Source organism: Oryx dammah, unplaced genomic scaffold (genome assembly GCF_014754425.2).
Source record: "Oryx dammah isolate SB20612 unplaced genomic scaffold, SCBI_Odam_1.1 HiC_scaffold_26, whole genome shotgun sequence".
Lineage (NCBI taxonomy): Eukaryota > Metazoa > Chordata > Mammalia > Artiodactyla > Bovidae > Oryx > Oryx dammah.
The window spans coordinates 90,813,133-90,831,218 of NW_024070210.1; the positions used below are offsets into that span (position 1 = coordinate 90,813,133).

The window sequence follows — 18,086 nt, forward strand, 5'->3', positions numbered from 1 at the left end:
TCAAATGCGTTACATTTATCGTGCACTTTATTTCTATTCTTATATCAGCTCCATCTCAGATCACAGGCATTAGATCGCAGAGGCTGGGCACCCTTGGTTAAACGTAGATTAACTCTCCAATTTGCAGTCTAAAAGAATCAACCATGAGTACAGGTCCTTTTATGGGACAAAGAGGCTTCTAGACCTCGGAAATCCTGTTGTCTGCTCACGAGTCGCACGCCAGTGGGCGGCCCTGTTCAGAGGGAAGTGCAGGCCCTGGTGCAAGGCTGTTGGAGCCCTCCTTGTGTTTCGATCCAGGATCCTCAAGTCAGAGTGAGGGGCTGCCTTGGGTTAGCCAAGGTTGAAAGGTCCCAGGGAGCAGCAAGATGGAAATATACACTGACGGTTCAGAGCAGCCTTCCTTCTACAGCCAAGCCACAGCACTGCACTCCATGGAGAGGGGTCCTCAACACCAACGTTGCTGTCATGGTTCCATCTTAATTTTTATTAGCTGGATGCGAATGAGGCTTCATTGTCATATGCTTAATGCATTTGCTCAGATCTTTGGCTAACCAACGTTTTTCCATGACTTTTTGACAGCTATTTTTGTTCAATAATGAATAATAAAGTGAGATTTACCATCTGTAGATGACAACATTTGTTTTATTTTGACATTTCTTTGCTAGACGGCAAAGATTTTATAATTAGGTTTTTCCTCTGCCAAAAACATTGTTGAAAAAACGTTTTCCCTGAAAAAAAATAAAAAGTTTCATAGCTTCCTATGTTAGTTGGAGTCATCTTATTTTGATTTGGAAGTTTTTCCTAAGTCAGTGGGGAAAGGAAACAAGAAAAATCTCTCTTGAAAATTAATTCTTAACAAGAACAAAGATTAACTGTTGCCCAAAAGAAAATGAGGAGAGAAAATGAAAAGAATCGTGTTTGAAATGGTAGTGGTTCCATTAATGTCCTTTTGAATTTTAATTTATGTCAGACTTAAGTGAACAATATCGGAAACCCCCTTCTCTACCTTCTTTCAAGTGAGCTGACTTTATTCTTGTTGTTAGTTTGATCACTTTTATGTCTAACTCTTTGAAATACCTGTGAGACTATACTAGAACTGATGGACAGTACCCTATTTCTCAAAGGCCCAAGTCTGTGAATTTTTTGCTGAGAAGTGGCAACTATCGGCCAGTGCTTCCTGGCCAGGTCCCTCACAAAGCTGAATGGCCCTCTTCATGCCGTGGACTCTGCAGTTGGCTTTGTGACTGGGGAGCCCAAGAGAATGAGTTGCACGTGTGTCAATTAACAGCGCTTTCTCCCTGGAGTGCTCTCAGAAAAATGATGGAGGAAGCCACGTTGATAACAGATAATAGACTCACTCATCATTGCTAATGGGAAAAACATCTCAGAGGCTAACGGCAAAAACAGCCACACTCACTGCATCCCCGCCTCCCAAATAAGACGTGGAAACACCTTCCAGCTCCTACAGTAGCAGCGGAGGCCAAATTCTCTTTACAGCCCAGAGTATTTTCCTTTCTGAGTCATACCTCAAGGCTGCTCCTAAAATCAGATTCCAGACCCAGCCCACCCTATCCCCATCACCTCTACTCTTATTTCTATCATCGTCATCACCCAGCATTTTTGCATTGAGCTCTAACAAATAGGTGGAATTGAAAGAGACATTACCTAATATTTCAAAGGAGTATATCTATCGAAAATGGATACAACAGGCGTCTCCTATAAGCACTGAGCCAGTATCATGCCGCAGCCTCCAACCTTTCTGGCACCAGGGATTGATTTTGTGGAAGACAGTTTTTCCACAAACCAAGTCCAGGGGATGATTTAGGGATGATTCAAACACATTATATTTATTGTGCACTTCACTTCTATTATTATTGCATCAGCTCCACCTCAGATCATCAGGAATTAGATCCGAGATGCTGGGGACCCCTGACTTATAGCAATGCAGAGAGCAGAGGGAAATGAGTGCTGTCTTAGACATTCTTGACTTCACAGGTAGACTATGTACATTTTTCCAGTGTATTTTTGTATCACATGAGTAGCACCTTCTTTAAGTTCTGATGCATAGTTATTGGTGACTATGTTGTTCTATGTTGTTCTGTTGTTCTATGTCCAGTTCTAGCTGTTGCTTCTTGACCTGCATACATATTTTTCAGGAGTCAGGTCAGGTGGTTCGGTATTCCCATCTCTTTAAGAATTTTCCAGTTTATTGTGATCCACATAGTCAAAGGCTCATGTGGAATAGAATGTGTATTTAACAAAGTGGCTTGGATGACCATTTGTCAAGAAGAGATGTGAGGTTTCAGAAAAGGTTCTTGGAAGTCTGATAGCAAATGATGAGATTGACTGTCAGCCAACCACGTGTTAAAGAACCATTCCCTTCATCTAATATGGCTCAAGACTCTTCCCTCTCCCCTTCTTGAGGCCCAGAGAAGAAGCAAAGACCTGTTGCGTCAAGGACTTGGTCAGAAGCCCCTCTGACAGTAGAGCCTTGAATTTCCTACCCACCAGTGACAGAGACACCTCCAGGGGGAATTACCATCACCTTGAAGCAGCTCTCCTGCTGTGTCATCGGAGCTGTGCGCACATGGTTGAGATGGGCTGTGTTTATTATGTTTTTCTCAGGGAAGTGAAACTCAATGTCCCTAAAAGACCCAGTCCACTCCAGGGACATCAGGAGCAGGGCGCTCTGGGGGCAGGAAGTGCCTGGGAGTCACACAGACTTTGAATCCTAACTTTGCCAGTTAATGGCTATTGGGCTTTTTCAAATCTCTCTCTCTCCCCCTCCCTCCCTCTCTCTATTTCATGGCAAAAGAGTTATAATACTAGACTATCTGTATTGTTATAAATATTGCTGTTCAGTCCCTCAGTCGTGTCCAACTCTTTGCGACCCCATGGACTGCAGCATGCCAGGCTTCCCTGTCCTCCACCATCTCCCAGAGCTTGTCCATTGAGTCGGTGATGCCATCCAACCATCTCGTCCTCTGTCGTCCCCTTCTCCTCCTGCCTTCAATCTTTCCCAGCATCAGGGTCTTGTCTAATGTAAGACCTTGATGCTGGAAAATATATGTAATTTCTAATATAAATATTAGCTCCCATTTATTGACCACTGAGATTGTGCCAGGTCCCTAGCCAGACAACGGTCATAAACAATGTGACTTAATTCTTACCATAATATATGAATGAGGTAGAAATTATTGTCTCTACATTAAAGATGAGGGAACTTTGGCAGTGTATTGCCCTGGGTCACACAGCTAGTGAGTGGCTGGCATCAGGCTTCAATTCCAGGTCTATCAGACTCCAGATTCTGTGATAATGTGAAATTAAAGCAGTTTCTAGTGCAGAGTGGGTGCTTACCAAAGGCTTATTCTCTTTCCTTCCATGATGATAGAGCTTGATTTCTGTGTTAGATTTCTTTCTGCATGCACGCTTAGTCACTCAGTCGTGTCCAGCTCAGCAACCCATTGGACTGTAGCCTGACAGGCTCTTCTGTCCATGGGTTTTTTCAGACAAGAATCCTGGAGTGGCTTGCCATTTCCTTCTCCAGGATTTTTTTTAATCTATTTGTTCTATAGAGCAGCTCTGTCATACTGTTCCCCCCGTGGTTCATTTAATAGTGGCTTTTAGGAAAAACGGTTAATTGAGGTATAATATAATATACATGTAAATCGGAGAAGGCAGTGGCACTCCAATCTAGTACTCTTGCCTGGAGAATCCCATGGATGGAGGAGCCTGGTGGGCTGCAGTCCATGGGGTCGCTAAGAGTCGGACACGACTGAGCAACTTCACTTTATACATGTAAATATATGGTCTTCCTCAGTGGCTCAGATGGTTAAAGAATCTGTCTGCAATGTGGGAGACCCAGGTTTGATCCCTGGGTCGGGAAGATCCCCTGGAGGAGGGTATGGCACCCCTCTTCAGTATTCTGTCTTGGAGAATTTCATGGACAGAGAAGCCTGGCGGGCTTCTCGTCTTTCCACGGGACCGCAAAGTGAGACACAACTGAGCAACTTTCACTTGACTTCACTTTTACATGTGAATAAGTGTCATTTAAGATGTCTCTAAAGTCACCTAAGCGTGTGGGTACTTTGGGAGACAATATGATTCTACAGCCTCAGTGTATGGAAGTATGATGTTTACTTTCTACAGCCCAGCTAGTTTCTGACTCTGAGCCCCACCCAGCTGGTCAGATACTGAGGCCACCCTTGCAACTTCTCCGGCTCTCCCAGTGCCCTCCATTGCCTCAGTTGTCTTGGAAGAGAAACCTTCTCTTCCCTGGCACACATCTCACAATGCAGCTTTGTCCTGCCATCTTGTCAAGAAGGGAAGAATTTTTCTTGCAATTATTTTTTCCACCCAACTTTTCTATGTGCTGAGATATTTAGCCCACTGGCAAAGTTTTCAAATTTCACACTTAAGCAAGAGTTCAAATCACCAGGGAGTCAAATGTTAATTCCATGACCAGTTTAAACGTTAGAAAAATTTTCCAGGAAGAAAGTGAAAAGGTTCACTCTCCCCGCTCACTAGGAGCTTTATGTTTCTAAGTAAAACTTACTCAGAGGTGTCTTTTTGTGTATCTGGAGGGCTTCCCTGGTAGCTCTGACAGTAAAGAATCTGTCTGCAATGTGGGAGACCTGGTTCAATCCCTGGATTGGGAAAATCCCCTGGAGGAGGGAGGTCATTCCAGTATTCTTGCCTTTAGAGTTCCACGGACAGAGGAGCCTGGTGGCTACAATCCATGGGATCATACTGAACATGACTGAGCAACTAACACTTTGACTTGCCTTTTCTGCTACCTGGGTTCATTCTCCTGTGTGACACAAACTTGCACGCGTGCATTTGAATCTTAGTCAGTGCTCAGCAGAGCCCAGGCAGTGCCCCTCAGAGGCCTTCCTTGTTCTTCAGTGGCTTTCTCCATGGAGGACTTCATGGTCTCCCGTGAGATGTGTCCTGTCCTGCCCCGTGGTTCTATCTGTCAGATGGAGGGTGGTGTTGGGTGGGAGGAGGGTAGCTGGGTACAGAAGAAGGGAAAGAGGAACTTCCCTTTTTAGTTCTGAAGCACCATTTAATAACATGACTCATCCAGGTCTTCTCTTGAACGTGTCTAGTAATTAAGCTTCTCCTCATGCCATGACCTGACTGTGTTTCAGATAACGGCGGACAGACTTTGGCAGGGGGTAATAACTGGCCCCTTCGAGGAAGAAAGTGGAGCCTGTGGGAGGGAGGCGTGCGAGGGGTGGGCTTTGTGGCCAGCCCCTTGCTGAAACGGAAGGGCGTGAAGACCCGGGAACTCATCCACATTTCCGACTGGCTGCCCACCTTGGTGAAGCTGGCCGGGGGCAGCACAGATGGCACCAAGCCTCTGGATGGCTTCGATGTGTGGAATACCATCAGGTACTGCCCATCTTTCTCTTTCCCCTCTGAGATCAGAAGCTCTAGAAACATCTTGACTGGACTGAGAAGGATTGCTTTTATGTGAAAATGATAGTATAGCTTGCAAATAAAAGATTTTTCAAAAAAAGAAATGCCTTTACAAATACTGTGTGTGTATACACACACACACATATATATACATATATATGTATAATATGAGGAACAAGACCCTCCTCAGTGGCTCACTCTCTGCAAGATGTCTTTACAGTGGAAGCCATGCTAAGAAGTTGGATAGGGTATGGTTTGCTTCCTGCAGAGGGTCAGAAGACCTGTCCTCTTGCCTGCTTAGGAGATTGGAGGACCAAGGCAAGGAGGGAAGATCTGGAAATAGCCTCATCTTCTACAGTTTAGATTTTCCTCCCAGATATAAATGATTTGAAATTAATATTTAATTGAGCTAGAGAATGACCATTTGAATTAATTTATTATTTTTCCTCTTGGTTTTTTGTTGTTGTTGTTGTTGTTGTTGTTCAGAACCATTTTTCTCAGCTTGAAATGTGCCAAATATTTATCCGTATTTTCTTCTAAGTGTTGTGGTCTGAGTTTCTTCCATGTAATTCTTGGACTATTGTGACACGATTTTGTGTGTTCCATGAGGTCAGTATCTAAATCAGAGGAATGCGGGTTTTTTCCCTCAGGTTTTTGAATCATAGACCTCTTTGAGACTCTGAAAACTGAGATTATAAAAAAAATGTACCTAAGCGTATGCACAAAAGCTTAGATAGAATTTATTTTTATGGTATTAGATATTGATTACATATTATTTGCTATGTACACATAGAAAATATAACATTCTTTGAAAGCCTCTGCCTCTCACTCATTTTTAATACAAAAATTAATAGTCACTTTATGATAAAAAGGAAATAAAAATTTCCAAGCAAAACAAAACTTGAACTTCAGCTTACTGCCAGCTTTCACTGTGAAGGCTATTGGAGTTCGACTTATAGAAGCAGGAGAAAGTTTTGAGTTATTTTGCTATGACAACGTATGTGTAAGCCTTGACACCCAATCAGTTTTGATTTTTTTGTTTTGTTTTGTGGCTAAAGTATCATAAACCCTGGCTTGTAAAAGCATGTAATAGCCAATGGAATCAAAACTCTGTGGCATACTTGGCCAAATGAGGCTTAAGTTGAGAAATAGTTGAATTTATTTTGAGTCATTTCCTCACAGAAGTTATGATCTTTAGTAAAGTCCAAGTCATTGATGTTCATCCATATTACCAAATTTTGGACTATCCATCCACATTTCACATTTCAGTGGAATTCCACATTTCAGTCTTAAGATTATCTTGGTCAGAAGCAACCTTTAGGACTTTGGGATATATTTGCTTCTGCTTGCAGAGGAACTGGAAGAAGTTTGGTCACCCTTAAATGCCTATTTCAGAAGGTCTTTCCTCAGTATCAGAGGAGAACTTCTAGTGGCCCATCCTAGAGAGAACAAGAGCTCTGCCTCCTCCAGCGTTATGTCTGTTGACTGCAGGGCTGCAACCAGAATGTTGTCACCAACAGTATTGTCCCAGTGGCTTTCCTTTTCTATTAGGAAAAAAGTAAAATTTCTGCCCAGTGTCATTAAGTGTCTGTTTCATAAGTGAAGAGCTGCTCTCATCCTGTTCCCATTTATGGATGAAAAAGATCCTGAAAACAATGACTCAGCCCCCACTGTCCCGATAAAATGGATGCTTCTCACAACATTAGGCAAGTGTTCATTCAGTACCGGTGGTAGAGCCTTTGGCACCCAAGCCTGCCAAGGCAGAAAGCATCCAGTCTCACTGACGTCGGGAGCATCTCTTCCAAAGCAGTAAAAACAAATGGACAGCCAAATGTCAGAGACACTCAGTCTGTGCCCAGAATTCTGGAACGTTTTTTCAGTAAGATATTTACTTGGAAATACCATTTTCAAGATGATGATAGTTTTTGAAAATTTCAAAAGGGTCTGATGAAAGAGGAATGCCAGTAATGGCAGTAACAGAGTCGGGTGTCTGAAAACATCCAGAGTTTCCCTAGTCGCATAGTTATCAATTCCTCTCAAGCTGCATTAAAATACGAAATTTTAGGAGAAATTGCCGTTTTTTTGGAGTGGGTGGCATTCTTTGTAATAGGAGTTCCTTGACTTCTATTTTTCATCTGTTTCAAGATACAGTGCGTGTGTGTCATTTGTAGGGGACACGATCTTTCTGATTCTGTATGGTTTCTCTGCTTTTCAGCTTGATAAGCCGCCTATACTTTGTTTCAAGTCCTTTCAAAGGATTTTTGAACTTATTTTATGTTTCATTAAACTTATGTAAACATAAGCAGAACCCCTAATCATAATGGAAGGAATGTTTTTCCTTTCTGATCTAGATGTTATAATGATCTTCCCAACCCAGAGATCAAACCTAGGTTCGATCCTGGGCTCAATCCCACACTGCAGGTAGATTCTTGACCATCTGAGCCACAAGGGAAGCCCCTTATTATTATAAGGGTGGTGACAATCAAATATTATCTGATAATGTGAAATATCTTAAAAACTTATTATGAAACTATAAAGACTTCCCCCACCTCATGGATTCAATTTTAAGGGAAATGGTGAAGGAACGATAAGTCACTTTTCATCCCATTTTCAGATACCATGAGGCCTAAAGCGGTTGTAATACTTAATGAGCCAAAGTTTAAGAACCTCTAAACTAAAATGATGCTTTATTTAAAATATTAAGACAAATCAGACTGATTTTTGAGTAGTCATTACTGAATAATAATTTCATTGTTATTATTATTGAACATTTCCTTTTTCACTGATTGGTAGTACCACTTTATGTTCTTATTAGTGCTATGATCTGTCTGGGTGCCATCTGTTTTAATCCACTGACTTATCTGTTCTTATGTTAGCACCTCACTGTTGTAATCTGTAATCTGCTATTAATATAACTTTTGGAGTATATTTATATACCTGGAAGAAATAGCTGTTCCTCTCCCCATTATATTTCCTTTACAAAATCTCCTAGACAAGTCTTACTTTTCCCTGGTGGTCCAGTGGTTAAGACTCCACACTGCCAATGCAAGGGGCACAGGTTTGATCCCTGGTCAGGAAAATAAGATCTCACGTGCCCCATGGCAAAAAAAATTTAAAAATAAATTGAGATGAGTCAAAGGCTCCTTAGGTATATGAATATATATCTCATAGGGATTATTATGTGGTGTTTTAAAGTAGATCACTTTTAAAAAAGTAAAAGCAGGATTTTAAAATATAACTTATAATACAATGATGCATGAATGGGTAATGATTATGTAATATAAATTATATAGCCTCAATCACAAAAAAAATAAATGAGATTAACCACGAAAATTAATTTGGGAAGAATGGAGATATTTGTCTTCTCACCTAACTCTTCCCCCTGCTGATTGATGCTCTTTTCTTTTTGTTTGTTTTTTTTTGTTATTATTTTTTCTCTATATATTCCATTTTGAGTAGATTCTGTTAGTATGCCTTCAAGTTTTATTAATTTTTTTCTTAATTCTTACTCTTCTGTTAAATCCATCCAATATATTTTTCTGTTTTGAAATTTTATTTTTAAATGTGATAAATGCACATAACAAAATTTACCATCTTAACCATTTTTAAGTGTACAGTTCAGTAGTGTTACGTGTATTCATGTTGTTATATAACTAATCTCCAGAAACTTTTTTATCTTGCAAAACAAAAACTATATATACATTAAACAACAATTTTCTACTTCCTCCTCTCCCCAGCCCCTGGCAACCACCCTTGTACTTTCTGTCCCTATGAATTTGACTACTGTAGATATTTCACACAGGTGAAATATCTACAGTATTCGTGGTTTTGTGACTGGCTTGTTTCCTTTACCATAATATCCTCAGAGTTCATTCATATAGCATGTATAAGAATTCCCCTCCTTTTTAAAGGCTGATTAATATTCCACTGGTATACACCGCATTTCGATTTGCCATCCATCCAGTGTTGGACAGTTGTGTTGTTTTCCCCTTTGGCTTTTGTGAATAACGCTGCTCTGAGCATAGGTGTACAAATATCTCTTTGAGACCCTGCTCTCAATTCTGTGGGTTATATACATAGAAGTGAAATTGCTGCACCATGTGGTAATTCTGCTTCTAATTTTTTGAAGAACTTTCCATAGTAGCAGTACCATTTTATATTCCCAACAGAGTACAAGAGTTGCAGTTTCTCTCCATCCTCACCAGCACTGATTCTTTCCTAAGGAGAATCTGCTATGAGCCATCCTGATGGGTGTGAAGTGGTATCTCATTGTGATTTGGATTTGCACCTCTCTTGTATTTAGTGATATTGAGTATCTTCCGTGTGTTTGCAGACCATTTGTGTATCTTCCTTGGAGAGATATCTATTTGAATCCTTCATCGATTTTTAAATGAGATTTTTGTTGTTGTTACTGTTGAGTTGTAGAAGTTCTTTATATATTCTGGATATTAACTCCTTGTTATATATATTGTTAGCAGATATTTTCTCCTATTGTGTAGATTGCCTTTTCTTCCTAATGAATATGTCCTTGAATGTACGTCTTTTAAAGGAGTCACGAATTCTGTATATTTAAAATATTTGAATGCAAGTTATTAGCTTAATATTTTTGAATCTTATATTAATCATCAATAATCTTATAGTCAATTGTGCAATTTAAAATATTCAGAATTTATAATACCACTTTTTTGTATTAAAATATAGTTGATTTACAATATTGTGTTAATTTCTGGTGTCAAAGTTACATATACACATTTTTCAGATTACTTTCCATTATAGCTTCCATTATACAAGTTATTGAATATAGTTCCCTGTGCTGTGCAGTAAGTCCTTGTTGCTCATCTATTTTATGTAGAACAATTTGTATCTGTTAATCCTGTACTCCTAATTTATCCTTCACCTCCTCCCTTCCCCTTTGGTAACCATAAATTTGTTTTCTATGTCTGTGAGCCTGCTTCTGTTTTGTATATGGATTCATTTGTATTATTTTTTAGATTCCACATATAAGTAATATAATATTTGTCTTTCTCTGTCTGACTTACTTCACTTAGTATGATTCTGGGTCTATCCATATTGCTGCAAAAGGCAATATTTCATTCTTTTTTATGACTAATATTCCATTGTATACATTACCACATATTCTTAAGCCAGTTGTCAGTTGGCGGCCACTTAGGTTGTTCCCATGTCTTGGCTACTGTAAGAGTGCTGCTGGAAACACTGTATCTTAAGATTTAGAGTTTTCCATCTTTTTAGGATATATGCCCAGGAGTGGGGTTGCTGAATCATATGATAACCCTATTTTTAGTTTCTTAGGGAACCTCGTTATTATTTTCGACAGTGACAGCAACAACTTATTTTCCCACCAACAGTGTAGAAGGGATCCTAGAAAAAGGAACCAGCATTTATTGTTTGTAGATTTTTTGATGATGGCCATTCTGATGTGAGGTGATACCTCATTGCATTTTGATTTGCACTTCTCTAGTAATTACTGGACATGGAACAACAGACTGGTTCCAAATAGGAAAAGGAGTACATCAAGGCTGTATATTGTCACCCTGCTTATGTAACTTATATGCAGAGTACATCATGAGAAACGCTGGGCTGGAAGAAGCACAAGCTGCAATCAAGATTGCTGGGAGAAATCTCAATAACCTCAGACATGCAGATGACACCACCCTTATGGCAGAAAGTGAAGAGGAACTAAAAAGCCTCTTGATGAAAGTGAAAGTAGAGAGTGAAAAAGTTGGCTTAAAGCTCAACATTCAGAAAACGAAGATCATGGCATCCGGTCCCATCACTCCATGGGAAATAGATGGGGAAACAGTGGAAACAGTGTCAGACTTTATTTTTTTGGGCTCCAGAATCACTGCAGATGGTGATTGCGGCCATGAAATTAAAAGACGCTTACTCCTTGGAAGAAAAGTTATGACCAACCTAGATAGCATATTGAAAAGCAGAGACATTGCTTTGCCAACAAAGGTCCGTTTAGTCACGGCTATGGTTTTTCCTGTGGTCATGTATGGATGTGAGAGCTGGACTGTGAAGAAACCTGAGCACCGAAGAATTGATGCTTTTGAACTGTGGTATTGGAGAAGACTCTTGAGAGTGCCTTGGACTGCAAGGAGATCCAACCAGTCCATTCTGAAGGAGATCAGCCCTGGGATTTCTTTGGAGGGAATGATGCTAAAGCTGAAACTCCAGTACTTTGGCCACCTCATGCAAAGAGTTGACTCATTGGAAAAGACTCTGATGCTGGGAGGGATTGGGGGCAGGAGGAGAAGGGGACGACAGAGGGTGAGATGGCTGGATGGCATCACTGACTTGATGGATGTGAGCCTGAGTGAACTCTGGGAGATGGTGATGAACAGGGAGGCCTGGCGTGCTGTGATTCATGGGGTCGCAAAGAGTCGGACACGACTGAGCAACTGAACTGAACTGAACTGAAGTAATTACTGATGTTGACATCTTTTCATGTGCCTATCTGTCTTTTTTGGAGAAATGTCTATTTAGTTCTCATGCCCATTTTTTGATTGGGTTATTTGTTTTCTTGATATTGATTTGTATGAGCTGTTTGTATGTTTTGGATATTAACTCCTCATCAGTTGCATCATGTACAAATATTTTCTCCCATTTGGTAGATTGTCTTTTCATTTTGTTGATGATTTCCTTTGCTTTTAAGTTTGATTAGTTCCCATGTGTTTATTTTTGCTCTTCTTTCTTTTGCCTTAGAAGACTGATCTAAGAAAATATTCCTGCGATTTATGTCTGAGAATGTTTTGCCTCTATCCAGTCTGGTTTTCATCTCATGTTGCAAGTTTTCACTTTAGAAGTCCAGTTTGGATCTTTTATATCTTTTTTAATCCAACTTTCTAAACATACAGAATATAGTTTTAATAACTTTTAATGTCCTCTGCTAATTCCAACAGTTATGTCAGTTCTGGGTTGGTAGTGATTAGTCAATCACCTCGTTGTGGGTCTTGTTTCCATGACTTTTAATCTTTGATTTGATGCCAGACATTGTACATTTTACTTTCTCGGACATTTATTTATTGTTATGAATCTTCTTGATTTGTACTGAAATGCAGCTGAGGACACTTGGAGCCTTCAGGATATTGCATTTATGGTTTATTAGGCAGGTCCATATCAGTATCTAGTCATGGACAACCTAGTCTTCACTTCAAAACCTTCCGAGTAATCTACCAAATGCCCTTTGAATTTAAGTTTTTCCAGTCTGGCAGATGGGAGTAGATATAACTATTTCTAACCCCATGTGAGTGCTGGGCAGTGGTTCCTTTCATTGTTTCAGATGGTTCTTTCTCTAGTTTGGGGTAGTTCTCTCGCATACATCTGATCAGTGCTCAGCTAAATAGTCTAAGGGACTCTCTACAAACCTCCAAGGTTCTCTTTCTGTGCAGCTTTCTCTTCTCTGGTACTCTGTCCTGTCAACTCTAGGGTCTCCCTGGCGCCTCAGCTCTCAAGTCAGGGAGTCCATGGGGCTATGCCTCAATTTCCCCATCCCTACAGCAAGGCTTGGAATCTTGCCATTCCCATGGTAATAAGTGAGGACAGTGATAAGAATTCCTGTGTTTCCTGTCACTTAGGGATCACTGTCCTTTGCCTGATATCTCATCTTTTGAAAACTGTTGTTTCATATATTCTCTTTCTCTTTAGGTTGTTTTAAGTAGGAGGGTAGATCCAGTCTGCCTGTTACTCCCTCTTGGTTAGAAGCAGAAATACCCAAAGAATATTTTACTATCCTGTTTATTTTCTACTTTCAAATGCTTTCCAATTCAATCTGGGATCACAGAACCAGCTTTCTGAAACATAATATTGTAAGTCTTATAACTTTTTTCCAGAGAGCTTTCCTTCTTTATAAACCTTTGTAATCACATATAGAGAGGTTATGTATATTGATCTATAAGTTAATTACTTTTTATATTACAAATACTCCTTAATTTTCACATTCTCAGTTCCTAATTTTAATTGATCTTTTCATTAGTTGGTTAATACTTTAAAGTAATTTTCATAGAGGTACATAAATGATAAGGTTTTTAAAAAATCTTCATATATGGAAGAATATCTTTCTGTTACCTTCAAACATAAGTAATAATTTGACAAAGCTACTGCTGCTGCTGCTGCTGCTGCTGCTGCTGCTAAGTTTCTTCAGTCGTGTCCAACTCTGTGCGACCCCATAGACGGCAGCCCACTAGGCTCCCCTGTCCCTGGGATTCTCCAGGCAAGAACACTGGAGTGGGTTGCCATTTCCTTCTCCAATGCATGAAAGTGAAAAGTGAAAGTGAAGTCACTCAGTCGTGTCCAACCCTTAGCGACCCCATGGACTGCAGCCTACCAGGCTCCTCCGTCCATGGGATTTTCCAGGCAAGAGTACTGGAGTGGGGTGCCATTGCCTTCTCCGAATTTGACAAGGAATTCTTGTCAAATCTGTTCTCCTCATTACTCTATAGACATTGCTTTATTGTCTTCTGATAAGTACCATTACAGCAAAGTGTACCAAGTTTACCTGATAACAGAAAAGCTAAGATTACAATCTTGGTAAATCTGACTAGGTGGAATTTATGTCAAAATCATTGTTAAGAATAATGGTGGAAATGGTGCAAATGATATCTTCTTTGATCCTTGTGTTTAGACCCATTTATTTTCCAAAATTTCAGATTTTCTCTGTGAGATTATTGATTTCTAATTTAATCCTATTGTTGTCAGAGGACATACTTTTTATTATTTCAGTCCTTTTAAATTTGAGACTTGTCTCACTTTCTTGGAATCTGTGCCAGGTGGTCTTGAAAAGAATGTGTATTTTGTAGTTGTTAGGTATAATACTAGGTTTTTCTTTGTGATCCAAACAGAAAATATTTTACTTCAGTAAATGAGTTTTAATATATTGCTTTAACTATAATTTTTCTTAGCTCTGTTGTATTATTTTATATTTGTTTTTTATCTTTGATTAGAATAATGTATGATTTATTCCAGTGGCATCATTATATTAATATATTTATGTAATTCTCTTAGTCACTTTTTAGGTTCTGCTATTTGGTTTGTCTGCTTTAAATGTTATCTTTGACTTCTACTTATTACCTATAAGAACATCAACAAGTTATTCAATTCTATACTTTGTCTTACCTTTCTTTTTCAGTGCTATTTTTAGTTGTATTATTTGTACATTGTCTGAGCATATAATATTATAATGCTGTTTTTCTACCCTTGTCTACAATTTTTCTTTTGTCTTAGATCTGTAGTAATATATTCTGTGCTAAACACTTGTCCATTCCTAAAGTATTCTCAATTATCTCTTAGTTGGAGGAATTCATTTTTTAATAGATTTCTCACGATTCTTTGAATTTCTGCCTTGGTATTGAAGCCATTCCTACAGCCTTGATAATACCGAAACAGTTGAACTGATATAAGATCCTTGTCTCATATACTTTTTTCCTTGAGTTTCTTGACAGTGTTACCCTACTGTATACTTGTTTTGTATGTCACTGTTGATAAATTTCATGTTACCTGGATCTTGTTTTATTTGCAAGTGAGTTGGTCCTTTTGCCTAGAGGTCTGGAAGGCTTTTGTTATCACTAGTCAGACGTGACTGAGTGACTTAGCAGCAGCAGCAGCAGTATTACTTAAAGTTGAAGACTTTTACTAGAAACGTCTCAAAGGTGACCAAACTGAGTCACTTTCCCAGATACACAGTGGGGACATTCAGCTCTTTTGTTTCAGAGTTTTTGGTGTTGGTCAGTCAGTGCGGGGGCCTCTCTTCCTGGGTTTATTTTGTCAGATACAACCTGAGTCCCTTCCCCTCTTGGACCCCTGCACCCTCTTGGGCACTATCCCAGCCTGACTCCTTCCCTAGGTGGGAACCAGCACTCACCCTCCAGGGCTTAGATGGCTATTTCCTCATGTCCATCGAGGTTTAAACATATTCTGTCTCCTGCTTATGTTGTAGGCTTGAATGTTGGGTAATTTTACTTTCTTTCCTTTTCAGTATGTCTTTTAACGGTAATGTGTGGAGAGATTCAAATGTAGATGGCCACCATTATCCTATGGAAATCTGGAAATTCAGGCGTTCTTTGGTTCTTGCTCCAGTGTAAGGAAAATGGCCCTGGAAACTGGAAATGAAGCATTATAAAAATGGCTTATGAAGTAAAGATGATAGCGATACCAACCAGTAGCTCTGCACTCAAAGTCTATATGTATTTAGTCACTTCAGTCAAGTGAATATACATCTATATATATGTGTGTGTTTGTATACATATATATATTCACATATATGCATATATGTATTTGTTAAGTTGATGCAAAATGTTTAAGAAGTGATGCATTATTCTTTGATTTCCTACTTCTCCCTCTCTGACAACAGAGCTTCTTCTTTATGTCCATAGTTATGTGGTGCTCTGAGGGCTGTCTCAGACATTTTCTGTTTGGCTGCATCACATTCTGGGATGAGACCCAGCTGCCTAATTTCCTCTGTTTCCTCCCAGGTTGGTCTTGCGTTTGCTGCCTGGAGGGACAGGAGAGGGAAGAAACCAGTGGTGAGGGGCGAAAGGTGTGCTGGGCCAGCTCTGAAGCCAGCTGATGAGCGATCCCTGCCCACTTTTGTTTAGTGTGACCTCTAAGACCTAAAGTTTTGGTCTTGCCTCGTAGCTCAGTTGGTAAAGAATCTGCCTGAAACGCAAGAGAACCTGGTTCGATTCCTGGGTCAGGAAGATCCGCTGGAGAAGAGATAGGCTACTCACTTCAGTATTCTTGGGCTTCCCTGGTGACTCAGCTGGTGAAGAATCTGCCTGCAATGAGGGATACCTGGGTTCGATCCCTGGGTTGGGAAGATCCCCTGGAGAAGGGCAGTATTCTGGCCTGGAGAATTCCATGGACTGTATAGTCCAGGGGGTCTCAGAGAGTTGGACACGACTGAGCAACTTTCACTTCACTTTGAGTTCTATAGCTAGATGTAGACCAAGTGAATCCATCTTTTTCTGCTCTCTTTGGGACCAGGTTTTGATTCTTCTGTTCGAATCCAGGAATGTGTTGTTAATCTCTTCAGCCCTGGCGCGAGTGAAAATCCCCTCAAGGGCTTTGGCATCTGGCCCTCTCCTTAGTTTCCAACACTGTTGCCAGTTTTCGTCTTTTTGTAATTCTTCACGGGTATTATAATGGAAATTGGAAAAAAAGGGATATTAGGTTCTGCTGGTTTGCCCTGATACTAACCTGGAAGTCCTACCAATTATTTTTTAATAATGAATAGGAAAAGATTGTAATAAAAGTGTGATTCAGTTATTGTGAATAATATTGTATCTTTTAGAATAGCCTACTTTAATGATTCCTTAATAAAGGTGTACATGAAAAATTTCTCTCATATAAAACTCTATATCAGGTGGATTTAAGTTATGTATTTTCTCACCAATTTTAGTCAAAATGTTTTGATTTCCATGGCTAAACACTTTATTCATGGTAACGTTTGCATGTTAAGATGGCTTTTAAAGGAGCATGGAATTTGCACAAACCCAATATCACCATCACCCACATAACAAAGAAAATATATCCTGGGAGTAATGTCACTAGTATAATGGTTGAAAATGTGAACTCTGTGGTTAGATATGGTTCAGATCTGGTCTTTTCCATTTATTATTTGTGTGATCTTGGGCAAGTTACTTTATGCCTCCAAGCATCAGTTTCCTTGTGTGTAAAATGTAACATTAGTGATGCCCACTTCATAGGCATTTACATGAGCCTGGAACATAGTATTAATAACAACTCAGTAGCTTTAAGGGAAGATAATAAGGATGATGATAATTCTTACAGAAAGTTAACAGTATGGAATTTACTCTGTGGGTGTTTCTTGGATTTTTTATCAATAATTTTTTTTTTTTTTCAAAATTTCATGCCTAGAAATATTGCCATGGCTATTTCTGTTTCTAAAAATTTGAGATTGTCCTCCAGGGTGTGTCTTTTTTATGACAGATGGTCAGCAGCTAGTGGTAAAAGAAGTGTAGAATATCATAGCACTTCATTTATTTATGGGAAATGTTTTACTGCCCCACCCTTCCACTAGTTGGAAAATGAAAGTCAAAAACTGGAAACTCTATTTATAAATGGACAGTGCTGTGATCTCAGTGTCTGAAACTGTAGACTTTTAGAAAATATTTATAGCATATTGGAAACTAGTTACTGATCAGTGTATCCTTGCCCCATTAAAAAAAAACTAACCCAGAAAACATGAAATTTGGGTAAATTAAAATTGAATAATGAAATGGCGTTACTGGTCGGGGCATAGACTTGGATTACCATGATATTGAATGATTTGCCTTGGAAACGAACAGAGATCATTCTGTCTTTTTTGAGATTGCATCCAAGTACTGCATTTTGGACTCTTTTGTTGACCATGATGGCTACTCCATTTCTTCTAAGGGATTCTTGCCCACAGTAGTAGATATAATGGTCATCTGAGTTAAATTCACCCATTCCAGTCCATCTTAGTTCACTGATTCCTAGAATGTCGATGTTCACTCTTGCCATCTCCTGTTTGACCACTTCCAATTTGCCTTGATTCATGGACCTAACATTCCAGGTTCCTATGCAATATTGCTCTTTACAGCATCGGACCTTGCTTCTATCACCAGTCCCATTCACAACTGGGTGTTGTTTTTGCTTTGGCTCCA

At 39.5% G+C, this 18,086-nt stretch overlaps 1 protein-coding gene across 1 annotated transcript in view; it reads left to right on the forward strand.

The window, feature by feature from the left end:
* Positions 1 to 18,086, forward strand: part of ARSB (arylsulfatase B) — a 165,214-nt gene that overhangs the window by 70,102 nt on the left and 77,026 nt on the right. The window contains exon 5 of the mRNA XM_040225906.1: positions 5,151 to 5,394. Within this exon, the coding sequence (XP_040081840.1) occupies positions 5,151 to 5,394 (244 nt within the window). The remainder of the gene's footprint in view (positions 1 to 5,150; positions 5,395 to 18,086) is intronic.